At 41.7% G+C, this 23,052-nt stretch overlaps 1 protein-coding gene across 1 annotated transcript; it reads right to left on the reverse strand.

Moving 5' to 3' along the window:
• Positions 1-810: 810 nt before the first annotated feature.
• LOC126044271 (hyaluronidase-1-like) lies at positions 811-20,710 on the reverse strand. Its single transcript, XM_049813620.1, has 4 exons — positions 20,373-20,710; positions 9,316-10,272; positions 2,519-2,608; positions 811-1,363 (listed from the first exon to the last, which is right to left on the reverse strand). The coding sequence occupies exons 2-4, from the start codon at positions 10,234-10,236 to the stop codon at positions 935-937; spliced, it is 1,440 nt and encodes a 479-aa protein (XP_049669577.1). The 5' UTR covers positions 10,237-10,272; positions 20,373-20,710; the 3' UTR covers positions 811-934.
• Positions 20,711-23,052: the final 2,342 nt, after the last annotated feature.

A 23,052-nucleotide genomic window follows, 5' to 3' on the forward strand; every position in this document is an offset into this window, starting at 1 on the left:
AGGGCAGAAAGCAAAGACCCGCAGCGGCCCCAGAGGCAGCAGTGGTGCCAAGAGGCAAGGAGGAGAAGCGCTCTCCTATCGCCTGCCCGAGCGGGAGCACTGCGGGGTGCCAGCTGCCAGTGCTGCTCCCAGAGCTCAGGAGCCCCTCACCTAAACACATGTACATTCTGCTGGGTGGCTGGTACGGTGGGAAAACGAACATTTGATCCAACGACTGGCGACTGCAGAGATTTTCAGTCAAACAGTACCTTTGGAATTGATGGCACAAAACTACCGCTGGAAATGCTGATACCTCTAGAAGTAATATGAATCAAATTAGGCCTTGAAATACTGAAATACACATTTTTTTTAAAGTGTGCACTGATGTATAACTCTATACTCTTCACATTGTCCATTGCAGTGGCTGTGGCTCTGGGCATAGTGCTGCTCACATAAAATGCCATTTGACTTCAGCAGGAGCTGCAGTGAACAGTTTGCGATCCCTGGTCCCCATGAAGACTTTCCTCATCACCGTATATTAAACCATCCAGCCCTGAAACAAAGAGGCTCAGTGTCCTTTTTTAAGCTGCTACATGGATGAATCCTTGTACAAGTTTATCCAACTTTTTAACTCAGGGAAAGCTTCTGCTGACACAGCAGAAGCTTTATCTGTTGAACGTGTGAGTAAAACATGAGTTAAAAGTAAAGGAGATGGTAAAAAAAGGGGGCTGCTTTCAAAAATGTTTAATGTCTGAAGCAATTCCAGGTGTAGGAGACGAAGAAAACAGCTTTCAAAAATGTTTAATGTCCGAAGCAATTCCAGGTGTAGGAGATGAAGAAAACAGAATAAAACTATTTTATCAACAATGTCTTTTCCCTGCACAATAAGAACTTGCTAAGGAACAGAACTCTTAGTGGCACCATTTCTTATTTCCTTGCACTGCCTCAGAAGACTTTAGTGTGCGGTACAAAGCAGAAGCAGCTGCATGGCTCCTAAGAGGAAGACATAAAGCTTTTGTTTTCTTGATCTACTGAACACAACGTGAACCCAGTGCTCCATTAGCCTTTGGTCAGGCAATTCACAAAATATTCCTGTCCAGCCCTGGTAACACTGACACATGAATCTCTGCCTCATGGCTTCAATACTCTCCAGGCTGGGTTCACCAGTCACCTGGAACCTGGAGCCCCTCTCTGAGTGACGGGCTCGGATCTTAAAATTAGTGGGTGACAAGTGGAGGTAAGCAGAAGAGTCGCTGTTTTTGCGGATACATCTTCCGTTCTTCTTGCACAGGACTTTGCTACAGAGTTTGGCTGCTGAGGTCACATTAATGACATAATGTCCTAAGGGCCCGTCAATGTACTGTTTCACAGTTGAGCAGCTCTCCTGTAGATAATAAAAGACCATGACACATTTCTCAGTAGCTAGCATTATGTCCAAATTTATTGTATCTAAGAAGATGCTAGTACAAAACTATTCTTGGCTAAAGTAACCTGTTGAGATAAATCTTGTTGGATTTACATACTAGAGTAATCTATTGAGTTTAAGTGAGTTTACCTGCAGGGGTAAGATTAGCCAAAATATTGACCTTTACTATATTGTCTATTTGCGTGCTTGGTGAAACATACAGTATTAGACTAGCGAAGAGTCCTAGTAAACAGAAAGAGTGTTTATATGCTAATCTGAGACTAACTAGTTCCTTAAGTAGAGATTTCTGGTAACTGCTGACAAGAAGCAGTGCATGGAACTAGTAGGTTTTAAAGCACATATTGATTCACCGCTTTGTTCCTGTTCTCTCCAACTCCTTCAGTTTCCAAGGAGCCACATCATTTTCAGAAACCAGCACAGAAGTTGCTTCAATTGTGGCTAGAAAGTTCCAGTTCAGATTTCCCTCTTCGTCTGCCCCAGTCACTGGTGCTTTGCCAGAGACTTCAGGAGGAGGAGAGCAGACTGCATGGAAAGCCAACTGGGCACCAAAGCCCAGCCCAGGTTTAGGAGCTGGGGCTAGCCTGCCATGCTCCCCGTGAAACCCCAGTGCAGCCTCCTGCCTCCTCCATCACTTCAAGAAGGATTATTTGTGAAAGCCTGAAGAACCTGGGAGGAGGAACTAAGCCTTTTCTTGGGGTAACATTACTTTCCAGGTGTCATTTCAACCCTAATGAGCAGAGAAAATACCCCCCGCTCTGGATTCCACTCCTCTGTGGATCTGTACAAACCGCCATAGGTACAAAGTAGAACACTGTAAAACAAGCTGTGCTTATATTTGTATGTGACTGCTTCAAAACATGTCATTCTTCTAACCTGGACTCCTTATTCCATGATGCTACAAATGACCTGCCCAAAGCAATGTGCTCTGAACTAATAGGACTTCTCAGCCTAACGAAAGCATAGAACTAACGAGACCTGAAAGTAGTACTGAGCCATCGTCCTCAGTCACTGGCTGATGACATTGATAAAGATAGATAGGTGCTATGGATGGTGTGGTGGCAGAGAAGAGGTACTGAGGTGGTTTCTAAATACTAATAAATGGATATGACCTACCTTTGAGCTGGCGTATTGCATGCTGCCCCAGAGAACAACTCCAGCTGCTCCCAAAGCCGCACTTTCACCAATGGTATTGACTAGATCCGTCTGAAAAAGAAGGCCAAAACCAGACATCAGAAAACCAAAGATATAAAAATAAAAGTAAAAAAGCACTAGGATATGGGCATCACTTCCCCGCCCCCCCCAGAGAAGACATCAGTCCTGTGGTATATTCTTCACAACAGAATCGCTATTTAGTTTAGAAACCTCTTCTGTGTATCTCCAAAGGTTTGCATAGGTTGCGTCCATGAGTGTGACTACTAAATGATGAAATCATTACAGTTTATTCACAAGGCGTCCTCCAACCAAACTGGTAGAGTAAGAATTAAATGATCTATTTTATCTACCAGTCTTTGAATGATTACCGTGCTTACGTAGGCACCATTTTTGGCAAGTGATGGTAAGTATGATCACACATCACTGAATCACCCTTAGTGTCTAATTGCAGTTGATAGGCTTTAGGGAAGTGTCTAGCTTGTGCTGCTTTAGCCATGCCAATACAGTTACAGAGCTGCTGCTCCTACCAGCGTGCATGCTATTATTCCAGGAAACATATCTTTGAAAAATGAGCCTCTCCCAGTGCTACATAATGCCAAATGGGGAAAAAAGCACACATATTTGCATACTGACTTAACCAGGTCCGCTCTTAGAGCTGCAGTCGAGTTGTAGCAGTAACACAGCTTTACCACAGCACAGACTGTGTGGAACAGGAGTCGCTGGTGCCTTGCCAACAACATAACAACATACCTTGCAAGTGTCTTAAAGCCGCTCCCTGGGACTGTGAATATTGTGTCAAGAGAAATGCAATTAAATCTTAGAAAATATGGAGGAAGGATGTTCTTCCACCCCCAAATTTCAAGGCATGATCAATTACATCTAAAATAAGTCCTATCTACAATAATTGATTAGAAAGTAATTCCTGATCAGTGTTTCTAACGACAGATATTACAATATTTCTTGATTTGATGAAGAAATAACAAATTCCTTTAAAAAGTTAGTGATGGACTTTGATACAGTCTTTTCACCTCTTTTTAGGAGAAAACTAATCCAAAAGACCTGCCAAATAACCACAGTATGGTGGTGGCACCTTAGAAATGCAAAATGACAGAGTGGAAGAACCATGTTACTATTGTTAATTACTACTAAATAATTTATTTCACTCTGTAAGTAGGTTTGTTAATTACCAATGCATAGTTAAGGAGTCCCCATTCCTGAAATGTTTATGGCCCAAGAGATATGAAAGAAGGCACAAATAAATGCCCTGGGAACGGAAGAATCTGCTGAAGAGTTGAAGACAATTACAGAGAAGTCAGAGCGAGCAGTGACTTTGACCCTTAACTAAAGGTTGGACAAAACAGTGCAGGAAAACCTGCAGAACCCTTAGTGTAGGGTTCAGAGTCACATATAGTATAATTGGTCTTGCCTGAAGTTCGTGTTGCTGCTAATCATCCAAGCAGTCTTTTAGAGAATGTCATTACTCTTAAAAGCGTATAGTCGGGTGCCAGTTTTATAAAAGGGTAGTGGTGTTGGCTACAGGTGTTACTTTCATGTGGGAAATGGTTGGGGTTTTTTTCCTATAGGAATTAATTTATCATTAAAAAATAAAAAAGAAGTGTGTGAATTAAAGATGGAAATATCAAATATTAAGAGAATGTGAAATACAGCCTGACCTCTTCGTAATGAGGGTTCCCAGATTTTCCTCATTTGCAAAGCATTTTATGAAGATTACCCAGATACAAAGACTGGTCTGTGATTCTACAGTAGGCACATGATGGTTGAGTGATTTAACACTAACACAGTCCAGATCTCATTAACAAATTAATGAAACCTTTTCAGACAGCCAAGATAAATAATCAATAGATATTTAGCATTGCTGGATGAACTAAGACCTGAGCGAACCTCGAAATAAAGATTTTGTAAATAATATGCTCTAGGAGTTAGGGTGCTTGGCCAGGAGTCAGTAAATCCAGTTTTTATTCCCTCATATTCTACATCTTTCTTTTGTTACTTTTAGAAATCATTTAGATTCAGATCCACAAAGGGATTTCAGCACCTCATGCCTAATTCATATGGATATAAAATAATCAAAACCAAGAGCACGACCCTTAGTGTTCACATAGCCCTCTGGGTGTGTGAAGTCCAATGGCACCGATAATTTCACAGCTGAAGTTCCCGAGGCACATACGCTTCCAGTTTCCCCACACACCTAGAATCACCACCTTGCCAATGCTGAGAAACTCAGAATTTTTCTCAGGCTAAGGCCAAAATCTGGCATTTGATTGGAAGGTATATTCCCCTAGGGATGCTTAAAGGACTCTTATAGTACCTGCACAGGTGTTGGATGCTGGCGAAAACAGCAGCTCACTGCAAAAAAAAAAATTGTATGGGACTTCATTTAAACACTCTCCTCATATTTCCTCTTTTTGCATTCTTTAAAACAAATGTCGAAGTGCTGAGTCCTCCCCAGGAGGAAAGAAAATTAGAAAGTCATGGCCTGATTTTTTCTCTCTTCCCCATGCTTAAAAGATGTATCACCTCCAGCTAACCCTCCAGCGGGAGTTACTTTCACCGTGAGGTTACAGACAATGTTTAGAGGGGTACCATTTCTCTTTCTGATGCTATTTCACTTTGCACCAATTCAATGAAGGTTCAAAGGAGAGCAAGAGAAACAAATGGGAACCTGAATACAGATTATGATGAATTCAGCTTAATAATTAGGTAACTTGCCCACAAGGAGAGAAGTAAGGTTTCTGCCTGTCATTTCCAGGCATAGTTATGTCTTTTACTGAAGGACTGACTCATGTTCACGCCTTCAAAAGCCACCAGCACATAAGGGCTCTTCCCTGGAAAACCTATGAACGGCAGATTGCACCCTCTCTTTGTTTTTGCTCTCTCATACACATGTTCTTTTTGGTCTGGTGATTCCCTCACTCTTTCCTGTTGCCTAACATAGGGTTCTGGATTCATCCTGAGCAGGCTGGGAAGAGAACTGAGCCAAGAGCTCCCGCGCCAGAGGTGGGTGCTCTGACCACCAGATGGTCACACAGAGGGGGAGGCACCACCCCCCCCCCCTCCCCTGCCACAGGCAGGGTTAGAAAATAAAAGTTTCAGCCCCCACTTTGGGTATTTTGAGAAAAGGAACGTGCTTCTCAAAATGGCTGAGAGCGGGAAATGGGGAGCAGAGAGAGGGAGGTGCCTCTGTTAAGCCCCGAGTGAGGCACACGAGCTCTGCCGGCAGCCTCAGACACAGCAGTCCTGGTTTCGGGACTGAACCCAGCACCGCTCCTCACGCAACACAGCTTGGCATCAGTGGGGGCTCACTGGCCACGTAAGTTTAACAGGTACCTCATACGAAAATATGCAGGTTTAAAAAAATTTAGATATCATTTTAAATATGAGCATCTTGGCATTTGTCTAGGTGGGGAATCCTGTTTTACTCCTTGTGTGAGACCCTCATCCTTCCATGTTAGAGGGCTGTCCTGAAGAGGCAACTTTACGGGTCAGCTGCCACTTAGGTGCCTGGTATTTCTCCAAGTGATAAACAAGTCAACAAAACCTCTTCCCTTCTGATGGTCATCCTCGTTCAAGCTTTTGGGGGGCAGTGTGCAACAGCCAAAGGCCCTCAAGATTATGCTGGTTTGCCTCCAGGCGAACAGCTGATTTGGCAGGGAGGGAGAGGCTCTAGTTTCTATCAATGCTTCTCCACATTTTGATCAGCCAAGTCACTGCATCGGACACTAAAAAACTTAGGCGAGCTAAGCCATTTTAGTTTTGGAGCTTGAGAGGAAACAGGACCGTTCAGTTCTAGCTGAGGAAAGAAAAATAACTACATCTCTAGCCTCTCCTTTAAATTTGGAACAGTCTTAGTTACAGACATGCTTTTTCTGTGTTCAGGAATGGTACTACAAGCCTGGCGTGGTTGCAGGGAATGGTCTCTGTACAGATGCACACCTGGTCATCAGAGAAGACTATCTGTAGGTGAATGAGAGAATTGTTATCCATTATTCTTCATTTGCTAGTTGTCATCCTGCTTTATTAAAGACTTCAGCCATCTAGTCAAGGAAGCACAGATGCTACTGTGTAACTTCCTTCTCCCACATGCTTAGTAGTGAATTGTCAAGGCAGATAGTTTCTAAATACCCTACAGATGGCAAACTGCTTATATGCATTTCTAGCAAATACAGAAACCTTTCATAATGATTGGGATCCCAATTCAGAATTTATAAATTGTTTCCAAGAAAAAAAGCAGGATTAATTTCTCAGATACCTCATGCACAACTCACCTGATTCCAGGTGCAGTCAGGATGAAAAGTACAGCACGCATAGCTACAGCATTTGGGACCTGGGTCTTTCACCTTTCTGAAAGTCTGCTAGACCTGTGTCTCTCCCTCAGTGACTCTGACTCACAACCGTTCTTTCTATTTTCTTCCACTGTGATACTTACTGTATTTTTCATACTCTTTACAGAAAGGCTTACACACAAGGCTTGAATGTGTCAGCAGTTATTTCTGTTGGACCAGAACGTCACAGCTCTTGCACAGCTTGATAGAGCAGGACAGCGGTTCTCCTGGCCCAGGCCCTGTCAGAGCTCAGGTATCTATTAGCCTGATAACCCATTTTTTTTCTATAGCCATTTAGCCTGAATGTCATTGTACCACACTGGCTCCTTTCCTTGTCACATTGATGCGCATTGTTGCTGGATCTCGGAGGTTTCATACCTTGTTTGTAGGTTTGTGAGCATCACTTAGGGGCATGTCATGGGTCAAACGAGAAGCTCCAGTCTAGTCTAAAATCTGAGCACACAAACCCATATTTAAAATATCTTGCTGGCTTCAGGGCTATGAAGGAAAACAAGAACATTATTTTCCTGATCATTCCTATTTACAGTTTTCTTAAGTGCAACCCTGCAAGTTCCTGGCAGTCCCCAAGCTGTTCGCACAGACGATGTGTGTAGTCTAGAGACACGTCAAGCCCTGTCCCCATGGTTGCCTGCAGAGCTGGGTACTGTCCTACTAGCAAATACGTAGCGGAGCATAACCCAAAGATGCTTCCTTGGCTATGCAGGGATCTTCCCTGGCTGCAGAGTTGTAAAGTGATCTTTAAAGCATCCAAGAGTAAATGGCTACGTGCAATTGAAAAACAGGCCACTGAGTTAAAAGAGTATAACTTAAGAGGAATGTCACGCCAAATTACCACTGTACTGTTCAGAAATAACTTAAGGTAAAACAGTAACTTTATACTACCACAGATTTTGAACTCGTGCATAACTGGTAACAGCATGTGAGTTTTCATAGCTTTCAGTAACATTCATGGTATTTTTGTACCCATCAAGGGACTAATTTATATTATAAAAATGTATTATTGCAGCCTGCATTTGAAGAATGCTTATCTGTTTCACAGCCTGAGCTCTTCAGTGAGGGTGTTCTGGGCAAAATCCTACCCGTACCACCCCCAGTGGCTCCTTGCCTTCTGTGGGACCCAGCCTTGCCTATTTGCACACGATTTCTGAGTCAGCTAGGACCTGCAGTCCCCACATCACACAGAAAACAGCTCCAGAGAGTCGCTGGTTGCTAAAAATGAGGCAGACCAAGTTCGTGATTGCTTCTATGCACCCTTTGCTTCCTGAGGGCAGCCTGAAACCCTCCTCAGGCTGTCGGGGCTGCACCGCACCTCCCCAGCTCCAGCTCCAGGCTGAAGGCATGTGCAGCCTGTGGTTTTCTGGACTGACCCTTGCCTTTTCCCTTGCCCTTCTCTCCCTTTGGCTGTTCTGGTTGGAGTCAAGAACTTGCCTCTGGCAGCAGCAGAAGCCGGCTCTCATGCAGCTCTCCATAAACCAAAGGGAGGGAGCACCCCCAGACACCCTTAGCCGTATAGGGGTTGTTTCCATAAGTTCCCTGCCCCAGATTTCCTCCCCTCTCATGGAATTGATAGCAATCAAAGCAAAACTTCCGGCACTTGGGACAACTACTAGAGAAATGAATAACCATCTGTGCCTCTCTGTTATGTGCATAAACAAAGTCAGAGTCACAATCGCCATTACATCTCCAGAAAGTCTGGGATTTGTAAGCATATATTTTTACCATTAATGTTGTGGTCACTATATATTTATTGCACTTGATCATTGGTTGAAGGAACATTGCATGACTCAAAAACTTGGTTTCTTTATTAAAAGACTCCACAATGTTAGCACTAAATGTTGGATCATGAAGATATTTGAACGTGTTGTACCTCTGGAAAGCGAGATGGCCAGTGCTCATCACTGCAGGATTTAGGAACTCCAGGCCAGACTAGTTTACTTGACTGGTTTATTTCTATACTGAATGAATTTACATTCGGATAAGGAAACAAAAAAGCCCTGAGGCTCCTTTCTCATGAAAGTTTATCTTTCCATTACACTAATTAGTTTTAAACTTCACAAAAACTTGTCAAGTTCATTTCACAAGCTGTCCTGAAGAATTAAAATATCAGAATGAATTACTTCCTTAAGGAAATGATTTCTTTGTGCTTTCTTTCTAAATTACCCTCATTAAAAATATACAATGCTATCCTACAGAAGTAAACCAAAGCACTGCAATATTAACTCTTGAAAGGTGTAGGGTTTTGTACTGCGACTACAGTACTTCCTTTTAGAGGGGCTGCCTTAAATATGAAAAACAAATGCATAAGTGCTTTTATACAAGGAAAACTTTCAGAAAGGATTTTTTCTAAGAGGCTGTTTCTAATGTCTAAATTTCGAAAGAAGTCTGTCTGCTTACCTCTGTTAAAACATGAAAAGTATAGGCATAAAATGGTCTGGAGTAAACAAACACAGGCAAAACGTAGTCTTTTCTAGCAATTGAGGCAACACGTATTGCCTCCTTAACCCGATAGTGAACAAATCTTAGTGCGTTTGGACTTGACTTCAGTATATAATCCAGGTATATAGAAGGGTAGAGAGCAGTGCTTTCCTTCCACAGCCAAAGCAGGAGGTCATTGCGGGAAGACTCAATGGCTGGGCACTTCCCTGTGTATGTTTGGGGGTGTTCTTTGTAATCATAATTGTAGCAGTCTGGGTAAAGATAGTAACCCCACAAACCATTTGGTCTCATATGCTCAGCCAGAAGGATGGTATTGTTCATAAAACTCTTGCCAGCATTTTCGAATTCCTCTTTGGCCACTTTCCTAATTTTGTCCTCTGACCACTGAGGATGCCGTCTCCTAACCATCTCAAGAGATTTATTTCTATAAATGCTCTTATTGCCCCAGTTCCTATCCCACTGGGGCCTCCAGTTTTCCCAGTCAATGACTGCAAGTCCCTGAAATTTCTTCATGGGTATGCAATAGTCAATGTCAGACTTTGCCTTATTAAGGTGTTTGATAAGACTTTCGTTCTGGGGCACCCCTCCATTGACAGGGTCTCCGTTATCTGAGTAGTAGGGATAGTATCCCAAATGAGTGTGATAGAAGATTGTCACATTGGATCCGCTCAAAGTCTCATTGGTGTTGGATGCAATATCAAAAACACTGAGATCCAGGTCCACCTTGTACCGCAGCCTGCACTGCTCGGTCGGTGCGTTCCAAACAACCATGAAAGGCTTGTGCAGAACCAGAGGGGCCCGTGCCGGCTTCGGCAGCTGAGCATCAACCATAGTAAGCAGCACCGTCACTGCTAACCCTTTGACCATTTGAACATCCATGGCATGTTTTTTTCTGGGAAATTGTTATGATGTGTCCTTGAAAACAAAATGAGAGAAGACATGTTAGATGGGCAGTAGCCACCCTGGAGCCAGGTAGGACGACAAGGGGATGTCTTTTGGTTTGCTTTGCTTTTGTTAACATTATACCCAGCGCAAACAGAGGACAGTGCAAAGCTGAGATCTTGTAAAAATTAAGTCTAATTTCAAATGCTTTGAAAGACTTTTTGATAGAATTTGCTGTCCAGAAGTGTGTTCTAATGCTTAGCTTTTTTTTCACTTTCCTTCTCACCCAGACACCTCGCACAGTTGATTCAGACCTTTAACACTTATTTGCTCCCTGATGTCTGCAATAGATGAGTTAATAAAAGAATAACTAAAAACAACAGTATAAAAAAGAATGTGCTGCTCATTTGAAATTTCAGCTTCCAAGTGAATTCTGCTACGGTCCATCTGACTTGCCTAGAACATCATCACAGTGGGGCTAAGGCCTGCTTTATTATCTGTATATGCTAATGGTTACAATAGGAAAGGTAATTTAAACAAAAGGCAGACACTTCTACCTCACACAAATTAAGCAAGAGAACTCAGAAACGCTGCAATTTTCAGCATATCTGAAAAAAAGTGTGTTGTTATCTACTCCTGAATTTAATTTTCATTTTCTAAATTAATAGATGCAAGAGTGATAATCAATCTGCAGGCTAGCAGGGTGATACTACTAATGACTTAGTGGTTTAAGATACTTAATATACCGAAAGCAAATAAAATATCAATGTGTTAAAGAAAATAAATAATTTCAAGTGGATCTGAACTAGCTGGAAAAGCACACTGTATCCTTGAAAAGGGGACCTGGTCCGTAGAAGCAGGGGCTTGTTAGGATCAATTTTTCCTTTCAGGGTCTGCTGTTTTCCCTGACAGTCATGCTGGCTTGGGGACTACTAGTACTCTGGGAGCTGCCAGAGCTGCAGGGCTGCTGGCACCCTGGGCTCCCACACCCCCACTTTGCACCCCGTGGGGCAGTTGTTCCCCCACTGCCCACAGCCGGCCGCTCCAGAATCTGCCCCTGCTCCTCTCTCTTCCCCAAGAAGCACAGCTCAACTTTGTCCCGGGTTTGTTATGCAGGTCTCTTTGCTGGGGAATACAATACCTATTATTGGTGCTGAAGAGCAAATACTACATGGTGGGGTCCAGCTGATACATCAGCTTGAATTCAGAGATCATAAAAATTGTTTGCTCTTATGAACATTACTGCATCTATAGTGTGACATGGTTTATGCTTTCTGCTGTTACCTTCTATCATTCACCTGTCAAGTTTCTTTATTTTAGTCACATGTTAAAGCACTGCAATCGTTGTCTGCATTGCAGGTTCAATTCATACACTAGCCATGTGAATTTGAAATGTCCTGAAACTGGATATTTCCCTATTTTACATCGATTTTTAATGATTTCTTTCCTTGCCTGTAAAGTCAGACACAAGTTATCCTTTCGTAATTAGCCTAGCTTAACTTGTCCGTGGTATTTTCTCACTCAGGTAACATCAGTTAATCACTTAACTCCTTTTCTAGACAAGGACAGCTCTTCACAGCTACCCATCCATTAGCTCACAGCTGGGATCCCTAGGTTTCTTGCTTTCCAGACCGGTATAGTCAACACACCACTCTAAATACTAGATTTTGTAGTACTCCTTGGATATTACCTTTTAATCTGTAATGGGATGCCAAATCTACAGGAAGGCTGCAGGTACGCCTATCCAAACCTGCCAGCACACTTACTGAAGAAAAAAACTTTTCCACTCTTTGAAAATTTGTTGGCTCTCATAAGTGATATAATCCAGGATTTCTCCCCGTCATTTGTCCTTCCTTGCCATTCTTCCGTCTTCTGGGTTTGATGTTTCTTTTCCTACCTGCCACTGCTCTCCTGATCTTCTGCCTTCCTCTTAAGACTCTATTTTGACTTTTTATCTCCTACAGAACAGCCCTTTTCTCCTCTATCTCCAGTCTCTTGTTTTTCTGTCCCCACTTCCAGAAAAGCATTGAGTCACCCCCCCACCAGTGGTCTGGTACAGGAGCAGGTTCCCAAGAGGTGGAAGGTGGCAATTTGCATTCAGCAATGGCTACGGGCAGTGCGTGAAGAGCAGGACTGCAAGAAGCCACAACGCAGGACTCCCCAGGAGCAAGCCCTCATTAGCAAGCTAGAGTTTTATGCTCCTGTTGTTTCCTCACCCACTCTCTGGCAGCTTGCTTTGCATGCATAAATATAGATTTAGCACCCAAGTTTTAAAACTTTGCTCACAGTCCTTTAGATCCTATTAAGGATAACATCCTTGAGTGAAATGGGCCATTGCTACAGGCCATCAAGCTGGTACTAAGTACAAGTGTGCCTGTTGGAAGAGGATGCCAGGTTATTTTCACTCCACTGATCTGCTGGAAGGAAGTATTATGCTTGCAACTGGCATCTTTTTCTCTGTTTTCCTGCAGAGTCTTGCATAATCATCTAAGTAATGTCATAGGCTGGGGGGAGGGGGGGGGGGGAGCAAAAAAAAAATGCCTTTCCCTTCCTGTTTTATACAAACTGATGAATGCATCACAGTACTTTGCACTCCTTTGATGCAGCAAACTGACTTAGTACATTTGTAAGTACTTTTTTATGATTTGGACGGGATTGCTTTGCAGTACATGAGAACAAGCCCATAATATAAACAAAGATTTTTCTCAAAAAGTGATAGCCCAGAGGAAATGGGAAGAGCACGAGGAGAGAAATAAAAGACCTTTAGTGAATTTCTGTGTTAAGAAAAGATCTGGGAAAAGATCCTAGCTGCTTATTCCCACAATCCAAATACTGATATTGTTCAGCTTTGTGTTATTATATACATATAATTAGATCATTTTGTCAGGTATTAATGACTAATACAGTACAGTTCTTGTGTACATCTGACAGCCCTAGGCATTACAAGATTGCGGATAATACCTCATAACAGAGATAGGCCAGGAAATAGTAGTGCAGGGTAATTTAATGTTATATTTTTAGTTCCTGGCCAATTCTTGTCACTGTCCCTGACAAGGCTTTAAATCACAGAATCACAGAATGGCTGAGGTTGGCAGGGACCTCTGGAGATCATCTGGTCCAACCCCCTGCTCAAGCAGGATCACCTACAGCCAGTCACTCAGGACCATGTACAAAACACCACAAGTGACAAGGTGAAAATGTTTTTCTCAGGACATGTTGAATAATTCTCAACGGTCTTTTGACTGGATTGACCAAATCTTCATTGAAGTTGTGAAGAAGCCTGGACACCTTGCTCAACTGTAGACATGCAGATGTCTGCATCTGCAAGTTGAAACCCACAAAAAAAAAGGGCAGGAATCTGTCTAATCCTGTTCAAGCTGTTTAGAAGTTAGGGGTCTGGCCAAGGACAGTCATTCAGGGTCCTCCAGTGAATACCGGACAGCTCCCAAAGCTACTATAAATTCCTTATTTAAAGCTATATGGAATTAGTCACTCAGCTATCTCCCTTAACCTAGGAAAGGAGGTGATATGTGCCTAGATAACGTGCCTACCTTTTAGGTGTCTAAAGCATCTCATTGCAAAGCATCTCACTTTTCCTGCTACTTTCTATTACATACAGGACACATTCCCAGATACACAATTCCTTAAAGGGGAGGCAATTCCAAAAAATTGTGGTCTGAAAATGTTCCAATCCAGTTGCATTAATCTGCAATTAATTCTGATGTTTTTTCCATGTGGGAGTTTAATTACAGATGCTTGCTTTTTCTTTAAAAAGCCATCTGAAGCCAAGTGAAACAAGTTTTCAAAGAAACAGGTAAGTCTGTAGTTCTGAAAGAGGGAAAAATAAATTATCTGTTGCTTCGCAAATGCACGAAAGAACCTCTAAACAAGAACAAAACATCTTTTATTACAATTTCCAATGCTCTATCTTTGCACTATGGCCTTTTTAGTCTCAAGCATGGGCACTAATTGGACTGCTTCAATCCCTGTTTTTTAATGAGCACAGACACTAACAATTCCTCCTTGAAGCTCATTATGAATCTTGATTCAAATTCTCCCATTTTTCTGATTCAGTGACATATTATCATGGTTAATTTAACTTCCCAAAGATGCACATAGCTTTCTGAGGCACTACAGTGTTTTCAGAGCAGAATCTGTTCTCAGTGTTTCTGCTCTATATTCTAAAAACAAAAATTAATTCTTCATAAGTGAAAGAAGTGGGGCCTGATCACAAATCCATTGAAGTTCATGAGATATTTTGTATTGTTTTCAGGAAACTCTGGATCATGGTCTCACTGCACAAAATAACATGTAATTTTCTATTTGCATCAGTTTTTGTTATGCTGTATAGGATGAAGCAGGTTACAGCTGGATTTCAATATATCCTTTAATAAGGGTGGTGAAATTCACCATTTCTTGAATAGAAAAAGCGAGTTCATTTCTGCATATTCCTTTCATTATTTTTGTAAAAAGAAACAAGAAAACATTTGCTTTTCCTAAGCAAATGCTGTTAACTTAGTCCAACCCTTATTTGAATCATGTTTATTGGTCAGAATTCCACTATATTGCCATTTCCAAATAGTCGATAATAGCTGAACTAGACATCTTAGTTGCACACTTTGATTCCAAAATAAACAGCATAAAATTAGCAACTTCATAATAGCCAGCAAATGCATCCTCTCATTTTATACTCATCTGTATGCTGACTTTTCAAGGAAGTACAATCCCTACATTTAGCTATGATACCATTCTATGTTTTCAACTTCCACTGATTTTAATTGTTCTTGACGCCCAAGGTTTATAATCTCTTCTGGATGAACAGCTCAATTGTATGGACATATTCACTGTTCAGATTTATCTTGCAGGAGTGGGACATTTTAAGTGTTTTGACTACCTATGCAGTTTAATGTCAATGGGCAACAAGGTAAGAAGAATCATTCTTCAATCAAATAAGCATTTAATAAAACTTAAAAATGTTTCATTGTATACTTTGATTAGCAGTTGATGTTCTGGAGACTTCATTTCATTATCATTCTTTACCTGTCAGATGAGAAACTTACAGGATATCTATGTCATTTTTGTACTCATTTTGAAGAAATCAGTGTAATTTCTCCAGAGCTATAATAGCAAAGTATGACATAAGGGGAAAGAGATTTTAAGCAGAAGTTGCAGTGAAGCAGAGAGAGTATGTAGATTTAGACCTAATTTCAAGTAGGATTTTAAAAGATGGTTTAGCTGACATTTCAATCTTTCTGAAATATCATAAAGATGATCTTAAAAACTAAATCACACTACAATTGTAGCTCCTGGAAGCCTGCATCCTATGACTAAGTTGGGCTTATCTCACTCCTTCAGTTCAGACAGGGGAGGGAAAACTACACTCTCAGTTTCAAGACTGTTGAAATGTATGCACTGTCATGTGCAGAAGGAAAGTAAGAACTCACAGATGTGTGGTTTTACCTGTGAAGTATGAGTTAGGCTGCACATCTTTCACTGAACTCCATAATTATTTCCGAATTCAGAAACACACTTTGAAAAAAAAATAATAATCTGGAGTTCCTTCAGTAACAGCCACTTCAGATTCCCTCATTAACCAGTAGCTGATTAGCATAATTTAACATCCAGAATAGGAAAGAGGTACAGTCATATCATAGAAGAACGGCGATTTTTCCAACAGAACAGTCATGCTTTGTGGCCTAAACTAGGTTGACAACACTTTACCAAGCTTGCTTTCAGCCTGTCATATGCACTATGGACTCCTGTCTTGCAACTGCTTAGTGTAGCACTGTACTTTCTTTCACTGTAGACACACATTCATTTTAACTCATATCTGTAGGGAAGCATTTTGCTTGGAAAATAAATTAAATATGATGGCACTTAAAAAGGAAATTAATGGATCCAGGAAACTGGATTGTTTGCATTCCACTGAGGAATATGCAAAATTGGCAGCTAAAAGAAATGTCTTTTTTTGAACGTAGGCTGACCACATTTGGGGTAGAAATTATTATTGTGGCTAAGAAATACAGACATTTCAACTGTATTTAAACATTTTTTCCACTATACAATCCCATGTAAAAGTACCTTGCAAATAACTTGAAAAATCTTGTGCATTCTCTATGAGGTGCGATTTACATGCACACAATATGCATTTACAAGATAATACGTGTTTATCTACACATGTATGTATATTTCTCTGTCTTCTTAGGAAATAAGGGAAAGACCACCCTGTCTCTGTCTTGCTCCCTCTCTGCTGTTATTCTTCTGTTTCAAAATTATGTAAAAAGTCTTGCTTTTCCTGGTTTTGTTGAAAATGGCTTGCATTAGATAAGTTGGTAAGATGGACACAGACTGCCTATCTCTCCTGAATCCTTCCATGGTCCAAAAGTGTAAAACTGCATTAGAGAGAGATTAAGTATTCACTGTATCCTCACCATGACCAGTTTCTAGTCTCTGGACTCACGTCTTCCTAATTCTCCTAGCTATATTTCTCAGACTAGATTCCAAGTTAAAAAGTGAACAGAAGAACACTAAAATGTTAGCAGTCTTCCTTACAGATCAATAAAAGTACAAAAGCGAACACACGATTGACGTTTTGCTTTGCAGTTCATATTACAGTTCACTTCCAATAGGTGAACAGAGATAGCAGGTTGCAAGGCACAATGAGAAAGTTGCATTTTTGTGTAAAATGTGTGAAAAGAAATTCGAAGAACAAGGAAATGGGGATTCAGGCCTATGCTATCACTGCTGACATTTTTGTAAACTGTGGGTTATTAATTTTAAAGCAAATGGAACATGCCAGAGGACATTCTTGGGTGTGTATCACAGTTTTACAGAAAGTCATATTTGGACCAGCGATCTGCTTAATAAAGCATTTCCTGTTTAGCTTTATTGTCTCTGTTATGTGCAGCTCGTGGCATGCCTCAAGTTGAGAGAAAAGACTACAAGGAAGCATGGGAATGAAAGAGAAAAGAATTGGTATTGAAAAGATATTCTTCCCACGGAACCCCTAATTCTTCTCTACTATTAAAAGTAACCATTCTAGTACTTCATGTTCCTGGTTTATCCTAGTCTACCTGTAAGGTCTTTGTCAGATGGTCGTTAGAGGCCAGACTCTTCCATCTTTACACGCGTTGTTTTTTATGCCGTCATCGCATTAGTACCAACAAGACTGAGGGCAACTCAGCACGACAAATGGTGGTGGCGTTTCACCCCACCCTTGGCTGTAGGACTGGTTTCATAGAAGTTTAAATCATTCCTTAAACTGCCTTCACGCCGGTATAAACCTCCGTAAAGCCAGGAGACTTGTAACGTTTCATTTCCAGTTTGACTTTTCATTTCCAGCCTGACAGGGATTTTAGTTGTGTTTAAAAGCGAGAAACGACGGCGCAGGCTGGTGAAGGGTGGAAAGATGGGGCTATCCCAGCTCCCCGGTCCCAGCGCCAAACCCTGCAGCCAGCGGCATTCATTCTGCTGGGCTTTGCCATCAAAAGAGCTCTTTTGTCCATGCAGTTAAGGCTTGGGCTCTGGTCGGTTCCAGATCTCACAGGCACAGATAAAGACACCTGCATCTGTGTGTTGCCACCAAAGCACCACCGGTTAAATATTCGACTTTTCCCCTTCCACGCGTGCAGTTCAGGCACCCCAAACATCTACTGGTCCGACGCTCCGGTGCTGCAGCGACTCTGTAAATTGTCCCAAATGCTTTCACATCCTATTTTTGGAGCCTGCATCCTCTTTTTTTTTTTTTTTTTTTTTTTGGATCTGGCCGTTCAAGGCTGGGTACAGCCTGCTCAGTGACCGATGGGCGTGCTGGGGTCAGCTTGTCCTTGCTCCCTGCTCACACACAAGCACGGAGCCCGCGGCGATGGATGGCCGGGGATCTCCTTCCCTCCTGGCTCTGCTCCCCCTCGCTGCCCCACCGCCTCTAACACAGGCACCTCAAACTGTTTCTCAAATGTTAATTCTTAACTTCCTGCTGGAGACAAAAACATTCCCTATGGGGATACTGAAATTTTTCAGTGATTTACTAGCAAAACAGTGACAGAGGGAAAATTAAGATACAGGTCATGGTTCCCAGTACTGTTTCAGTTAAAAGACCGTCCTGTCACTTTAAATCACTGCAGATTATTGATGACACTTTGAATACCACGGAAAGATAAAGTAATATGGTTCAAATCTGTTCATGCAATAGAGGGAGATTAAGTATATATATGTGCCACAAACAATTTTTCAATTGCTGAACTATTGATTAAGAGAAGTATTTTTTGAGTGGATGAAATTATATAAAATCTAGAGTATTATACCATTTTACGTATCTAATAAATCAATTTAGAGTGCATCTAGTATATGAAGCACTGATCTAACTTTTTTATGAAAAAGCTTGATGTATTGTTATTTTCAATTCCATTCCATCTGCTTCTATTGCACTATGAACTGGAGACAAACATATTTTAGAAAAAAATATTCTCAATATTTAAAGCTGCAAAGTCTATGTTAAAAGTATAACCTTTTATATGCCATTTTAATATTTATTTCTTCCACATACGCAAAGAATAAAGGGGGGGAAAAATTGTATTTTTTTGCATTCTTGAGGAGCGATACTGATTGTCAGAGGCGTTAAAGCCTTAATTCCCTGAATAATTAAGACTAATGTCCTCAGCAGTGTTTAGTACACTGTTCTTCTGGCTCTGGCCCTTGATGGGTGAAAATAAAAGTGCCTACCAACACTGTTCTGAAAAGAAGTTCTCACTGTTTTATAGATTTTCCTTTTAAATTATTACTGAACACTTTTAACTTTAATACATGAACATTAATTGGCACTAACAGAATACATCCTACCTCTGGCATGTAATTTTAATAGCTTATAGGAATGTATGAATGGGTAATACCGTACAATAAATAATACATGAGTTTACATTGTTGCGAAGCATTTAAAATAGTTTAGCTTCTTTCACACCATCTGCTTAATTCACATACTCATTTTATGAAAGGTTTATTGTTATTAGAGGCACTTATAAAAGAGAAAATTAAGTCAAATTGATAACACAGAGAATTCCTACAATCAGGCCTTGGCTTATTCTCGAGAAAATGCTGTAAGCTAAATTAGCTTTAGCTCTCACAAAGATAAATTCGGTTTTCAGATGGTGTAATTCAAGAAAATTCAATTGAAATTAATTGAGGGGTGTAAATCTGGAAATATTCCAGTTGAATTAATGGAGTTATTAAGCATTTATAATCTCGTAAGAGGAAAAATTTGTCCTTTAGTCAGCTAAAAAAAACCTAATATGTTGGCAAATGCTTGAAACAGTTGTGTATTTCCACTGTAAATCTCTGCTTGCAATAAATAATTCCTATTCTTTGGATAACACAAAAGGAAATATTACACTTTGGCAAACAGAAACTCAGGACAATTTGGAAAATATGCGTAAAGCATTTGAGGTGAAATTAATTTCAGACTTTATTTGCATGCCAATACACATTTTGTCTGGGGTCTACATTGTCTCAAATAAATGAATTAAAAGTATCTCTAGCTCTACAAATACCCAGCCCAATATATTAACACAAATCATTACTAAACAGAACTCGTTTTCAAACAACTGACTGCAATCTTCTTCTGGGGTCTTTTTGAGATTATTTTAAAATACACTGTTTGTAGGTGATGGGCTGCCTTACTGTGAGTCATCTTGAAACAATTACCCTGAATGTTTTGCTTCTAATGAACGAAGTATTTTTTTTTATTTTTCATATAGGATTAAATACATGAGCAACATATGATTAGCTGCTTTCTAGGTGTGTGGTGTTGCATGCACAGCCCAGTGCATTTAAGTATTAAAATGATTAATCAAATTCTGAAATACCTTTAAAGTCAAAGCATTACTCTTGTTTTTCAAACATTAATTTTATTCAAGGACAGCATTTCAAGATCGGTTTTCTAATTTAAAATTGCTGTTACACATTGGAGTGTAAAGCACCAAATAGCTGTTTGACAGGAAAAAAAAAAGAAATAAAATATAGTCCAGAACTGACATGCTATAGAAAAGAATACAGAAAGCCTTCCTAACTGGTAGTCTATAAGCAGAAGTGAAAACTTTGTCTTTACTGATTATTAATTGAGTAAATAACATGACACTTACCTCCATAAAATCAGTGAACAGCAGAAAACTTTGGTGGAACAATTTACAACAGCTGATGTGTTTGTCCTGGGAATGTGCTCTTCCTAATGAGTGGGCTTTTAACTAATGAGAAACTGAGGGCATCTGAAGATAAGGGCAGAATTTTACCTAAACACTCATCATGTCATTGCAAAATAAGTAAGTAAATTCATTTAAAAGTTAGCCGTATTACTTGTAAGTAGCCTGGCTCTTGCTATAATGATTTTGTATCGCCTACATTTATGGCCTGATAAGGGAATGACTGCACTGGTGTTTGAGAAGAATTAAGTTGTGTTTTGAGAGTTACACGCTCTGGACTCAGCAGCGACAGGCATTAACAGCGGGGACAGCTCAGTCACTGTGGTGCAGGGAGAAGCAGGGTTGCTTGCGAAACCAAGCAAACAGAATAGTTCAGGAAGCGCTATTTTAAAGAACAGGCTGGAGGGCCGGGCCCAAGGAGAGGTGGTGGATGGAGCTAAATCCATTTGGTGTCCGGTCACAAGTGGTGTTCCCCAGGGCTCAGTATTGGGGCCAGTTGTGTTTAAGATCTTTATCAATGATCTGGACGAGGGGATCCAGTGCACTTTCAGCAAGTTTGCAGATGACACCAAATTGTGCGGAGTGTTGATGTGCTTGACTGTAGGAAGGCTCTACAGAGGGACCTGGACAGGCTGGATCGATGGGCCGAGGCCAATCGTATGAGATTCTACAAGGCCAAGTGCCGGGTCCTGCACTTGGGTCACAACAACCCCATGCAACTCTACAGGCTTGGGGAAGAGTGGCTGGCAACCTGCCCGGCAGAAAAGGAGCTGGGGGTATTGGTCAACAGCCAGCTGAATATGAGCCAGCAGTGTGCCCAGGTGGCCAAGAAGGCCAACGGCATCCTGGCCTGCATCAGAAACAGTGTGGCCAGCAGCAGCAGGGAGGTAATCGTTCCCCTGTACTCAGCACTCATGAGGCCGCATGTTGAATACTGTGTTGAGTTTTGGGCCCCTCGCTACAGGAAAGACGTTGAGGACCTGAACCGTGTCCAAAGGGCAACAAAGCTGGTGAAGGGTCTGGAGCACAAGTCTTATGAGGAGCGGCTGAAGGAACTGGGGTTGTTCAGCCTGGAGAAAAGGATGCTGAGGGGAGACCTTATCGCTCTCTACAACTACCCAAAAAGAGGTTGTAGTGAGGTGGGGGTCAGTCTCTTCTCCCAAATAACAAATGATAGGACAAGAAGAAACATCCTCAAGTTGCACCAGGGGAAGTTTAGATCAGATATTAGGAAAAATTTCTTGACCAAAACTGTTGCCAAACACTAGAACAGGCTGCCCAGGGAAGTGGTTGAGTCACCATCCCTGGAGGTATTTAAAGGATGTGTAGATGTGGCACTTATGCACATGGTTGAGTGGTGGGTTTGGTAGTGTTATGTTAACAGTTGGACTTGGTGATCTTAAGGGTCTATTCCAAACTAAGTGATTCTGTGATTCTATGATTTGGGCATAAACCTCCCTAAAACTTAACCCAAAGTTCTCTGTCTTTGCTATTCCCTGAGCATGACACCTGCAAGTGGACCCCAGGGACCACTGGTTCCTGATCCCGATGGCTGAGCACTATGGGATGGCGTGAGTGACCAAGGCAGGGCAGGAGGGACCAGCAATATCACAGCACCCTTGTGTGCTCCTCAAAGAGGCTTTTAAAATGATTCAGCAGGACAAGAGCTTAAACAGCTACACCTTACCTCAACGACCAGTCAAAAACCCACCAGATATACAGGGATGGATAGAAGGAGTCCCTACATACAGAAGTATGATGGTCAAGGAGGTTTGTGTATCGTAACAGTGCAGACAAGGTCAGAAACGTCCACATCGCTGTGTGGGAACTGCCAAGTGTAAAAGAAGGAAACCCTGGGTTTCCTCATCTTGTCAAGCATGACCATTGCCATTTGAGCATTAAATTTGAAATAAATACAGGAAACAAGCACAGAGAATTATTGGAACAACTACAGACATTTTTGTTGCTGTTGTTGCCACATTTGTCTCTGAATCTGCACAGCTTTTTGATTTAAATAGGAAACAAGCAGCTCCCTGAGCCCTGGAAATAATAAAGGCAAGTTTCCTATGAGCCTGTGTCTCACCCTTGACTGAGCTCCAAACTAAGGTTTCCCAAGGCTGAGGCATGTACAGAAGATCTCTCCTGTGCTGGTTCTCCAGCTTGCAGCATGACTCCCTTTTTTTCTTGCCCTTTACTCAGCAGGTTGTTTCAATCAATGGGTAGAGATGAGACAGTCCCTGAGACCGGACCCCCTCTGGAGCGTCTGGCTGATGTTTGCTGTCAGGGCAGAACATGCAATTACACAGACAGACAGACAGACTTGTGCCCCTATCTACACGCTCTCCGACGGCTTTAGCATCCCTTCTACAATGGGAAAGGCTGAAATAACTTCCTATACTGACTGTTGCCCTACACCTTCAGTAGATATGCTAGGGGGGGCATGTAAGAGCTCTTCCAGCCATGGCACGGGCCAGACGGCGCACCCCTGCCATGGTGCTGAGCTGCCTCTTGCCTCAGACCCGCAGCCCGGCAGCCCGGCGCCGCAGCCCCGCACGCGGGGTTCCCATCCCAGCGCGCAGCAGGCGGGCTCGCTCGGCCGGCGCGGCTTTCCCTGCGCACCTGC

This window comes from Accipiter gentilis, chromosome 11 (genome assembly GCF_929443795.1).
Source record: "Accipiter gentilis chromosome 11, bAccGen1.1, whole genome shotgun sequence".
In the NCBI taxonomy this organism is placed as follows: Eukaryota; Metazoa; Chordata; class Aves; order Accipitriformes; family Accipitridae; genus Astur; species Astur gentilis.

Coding starts and splice junctions, on each gene's coding strand:
- LOC126044271 (XM_049813620.1), bottom strand. CDS start 10,236: ATGGATGTTCAAATGGTCAAAGGGTTAGCAGTGACGGTGCTGCTTACT. Junction 2,609..9,315: donor CTTTTCATGTTTTAACAGAG/GTAAGCAGACAG, acceptor CTTCTTTTTCAG/ACGGATCTAGTCAATACCAT. Junction 1,364..2,518: donor TGCAATACGCCAGCTCAAAG/GTAGGTCATATC, acceptor TATTATCTACAG/GAGAGCTGCTCAACTGTGAA.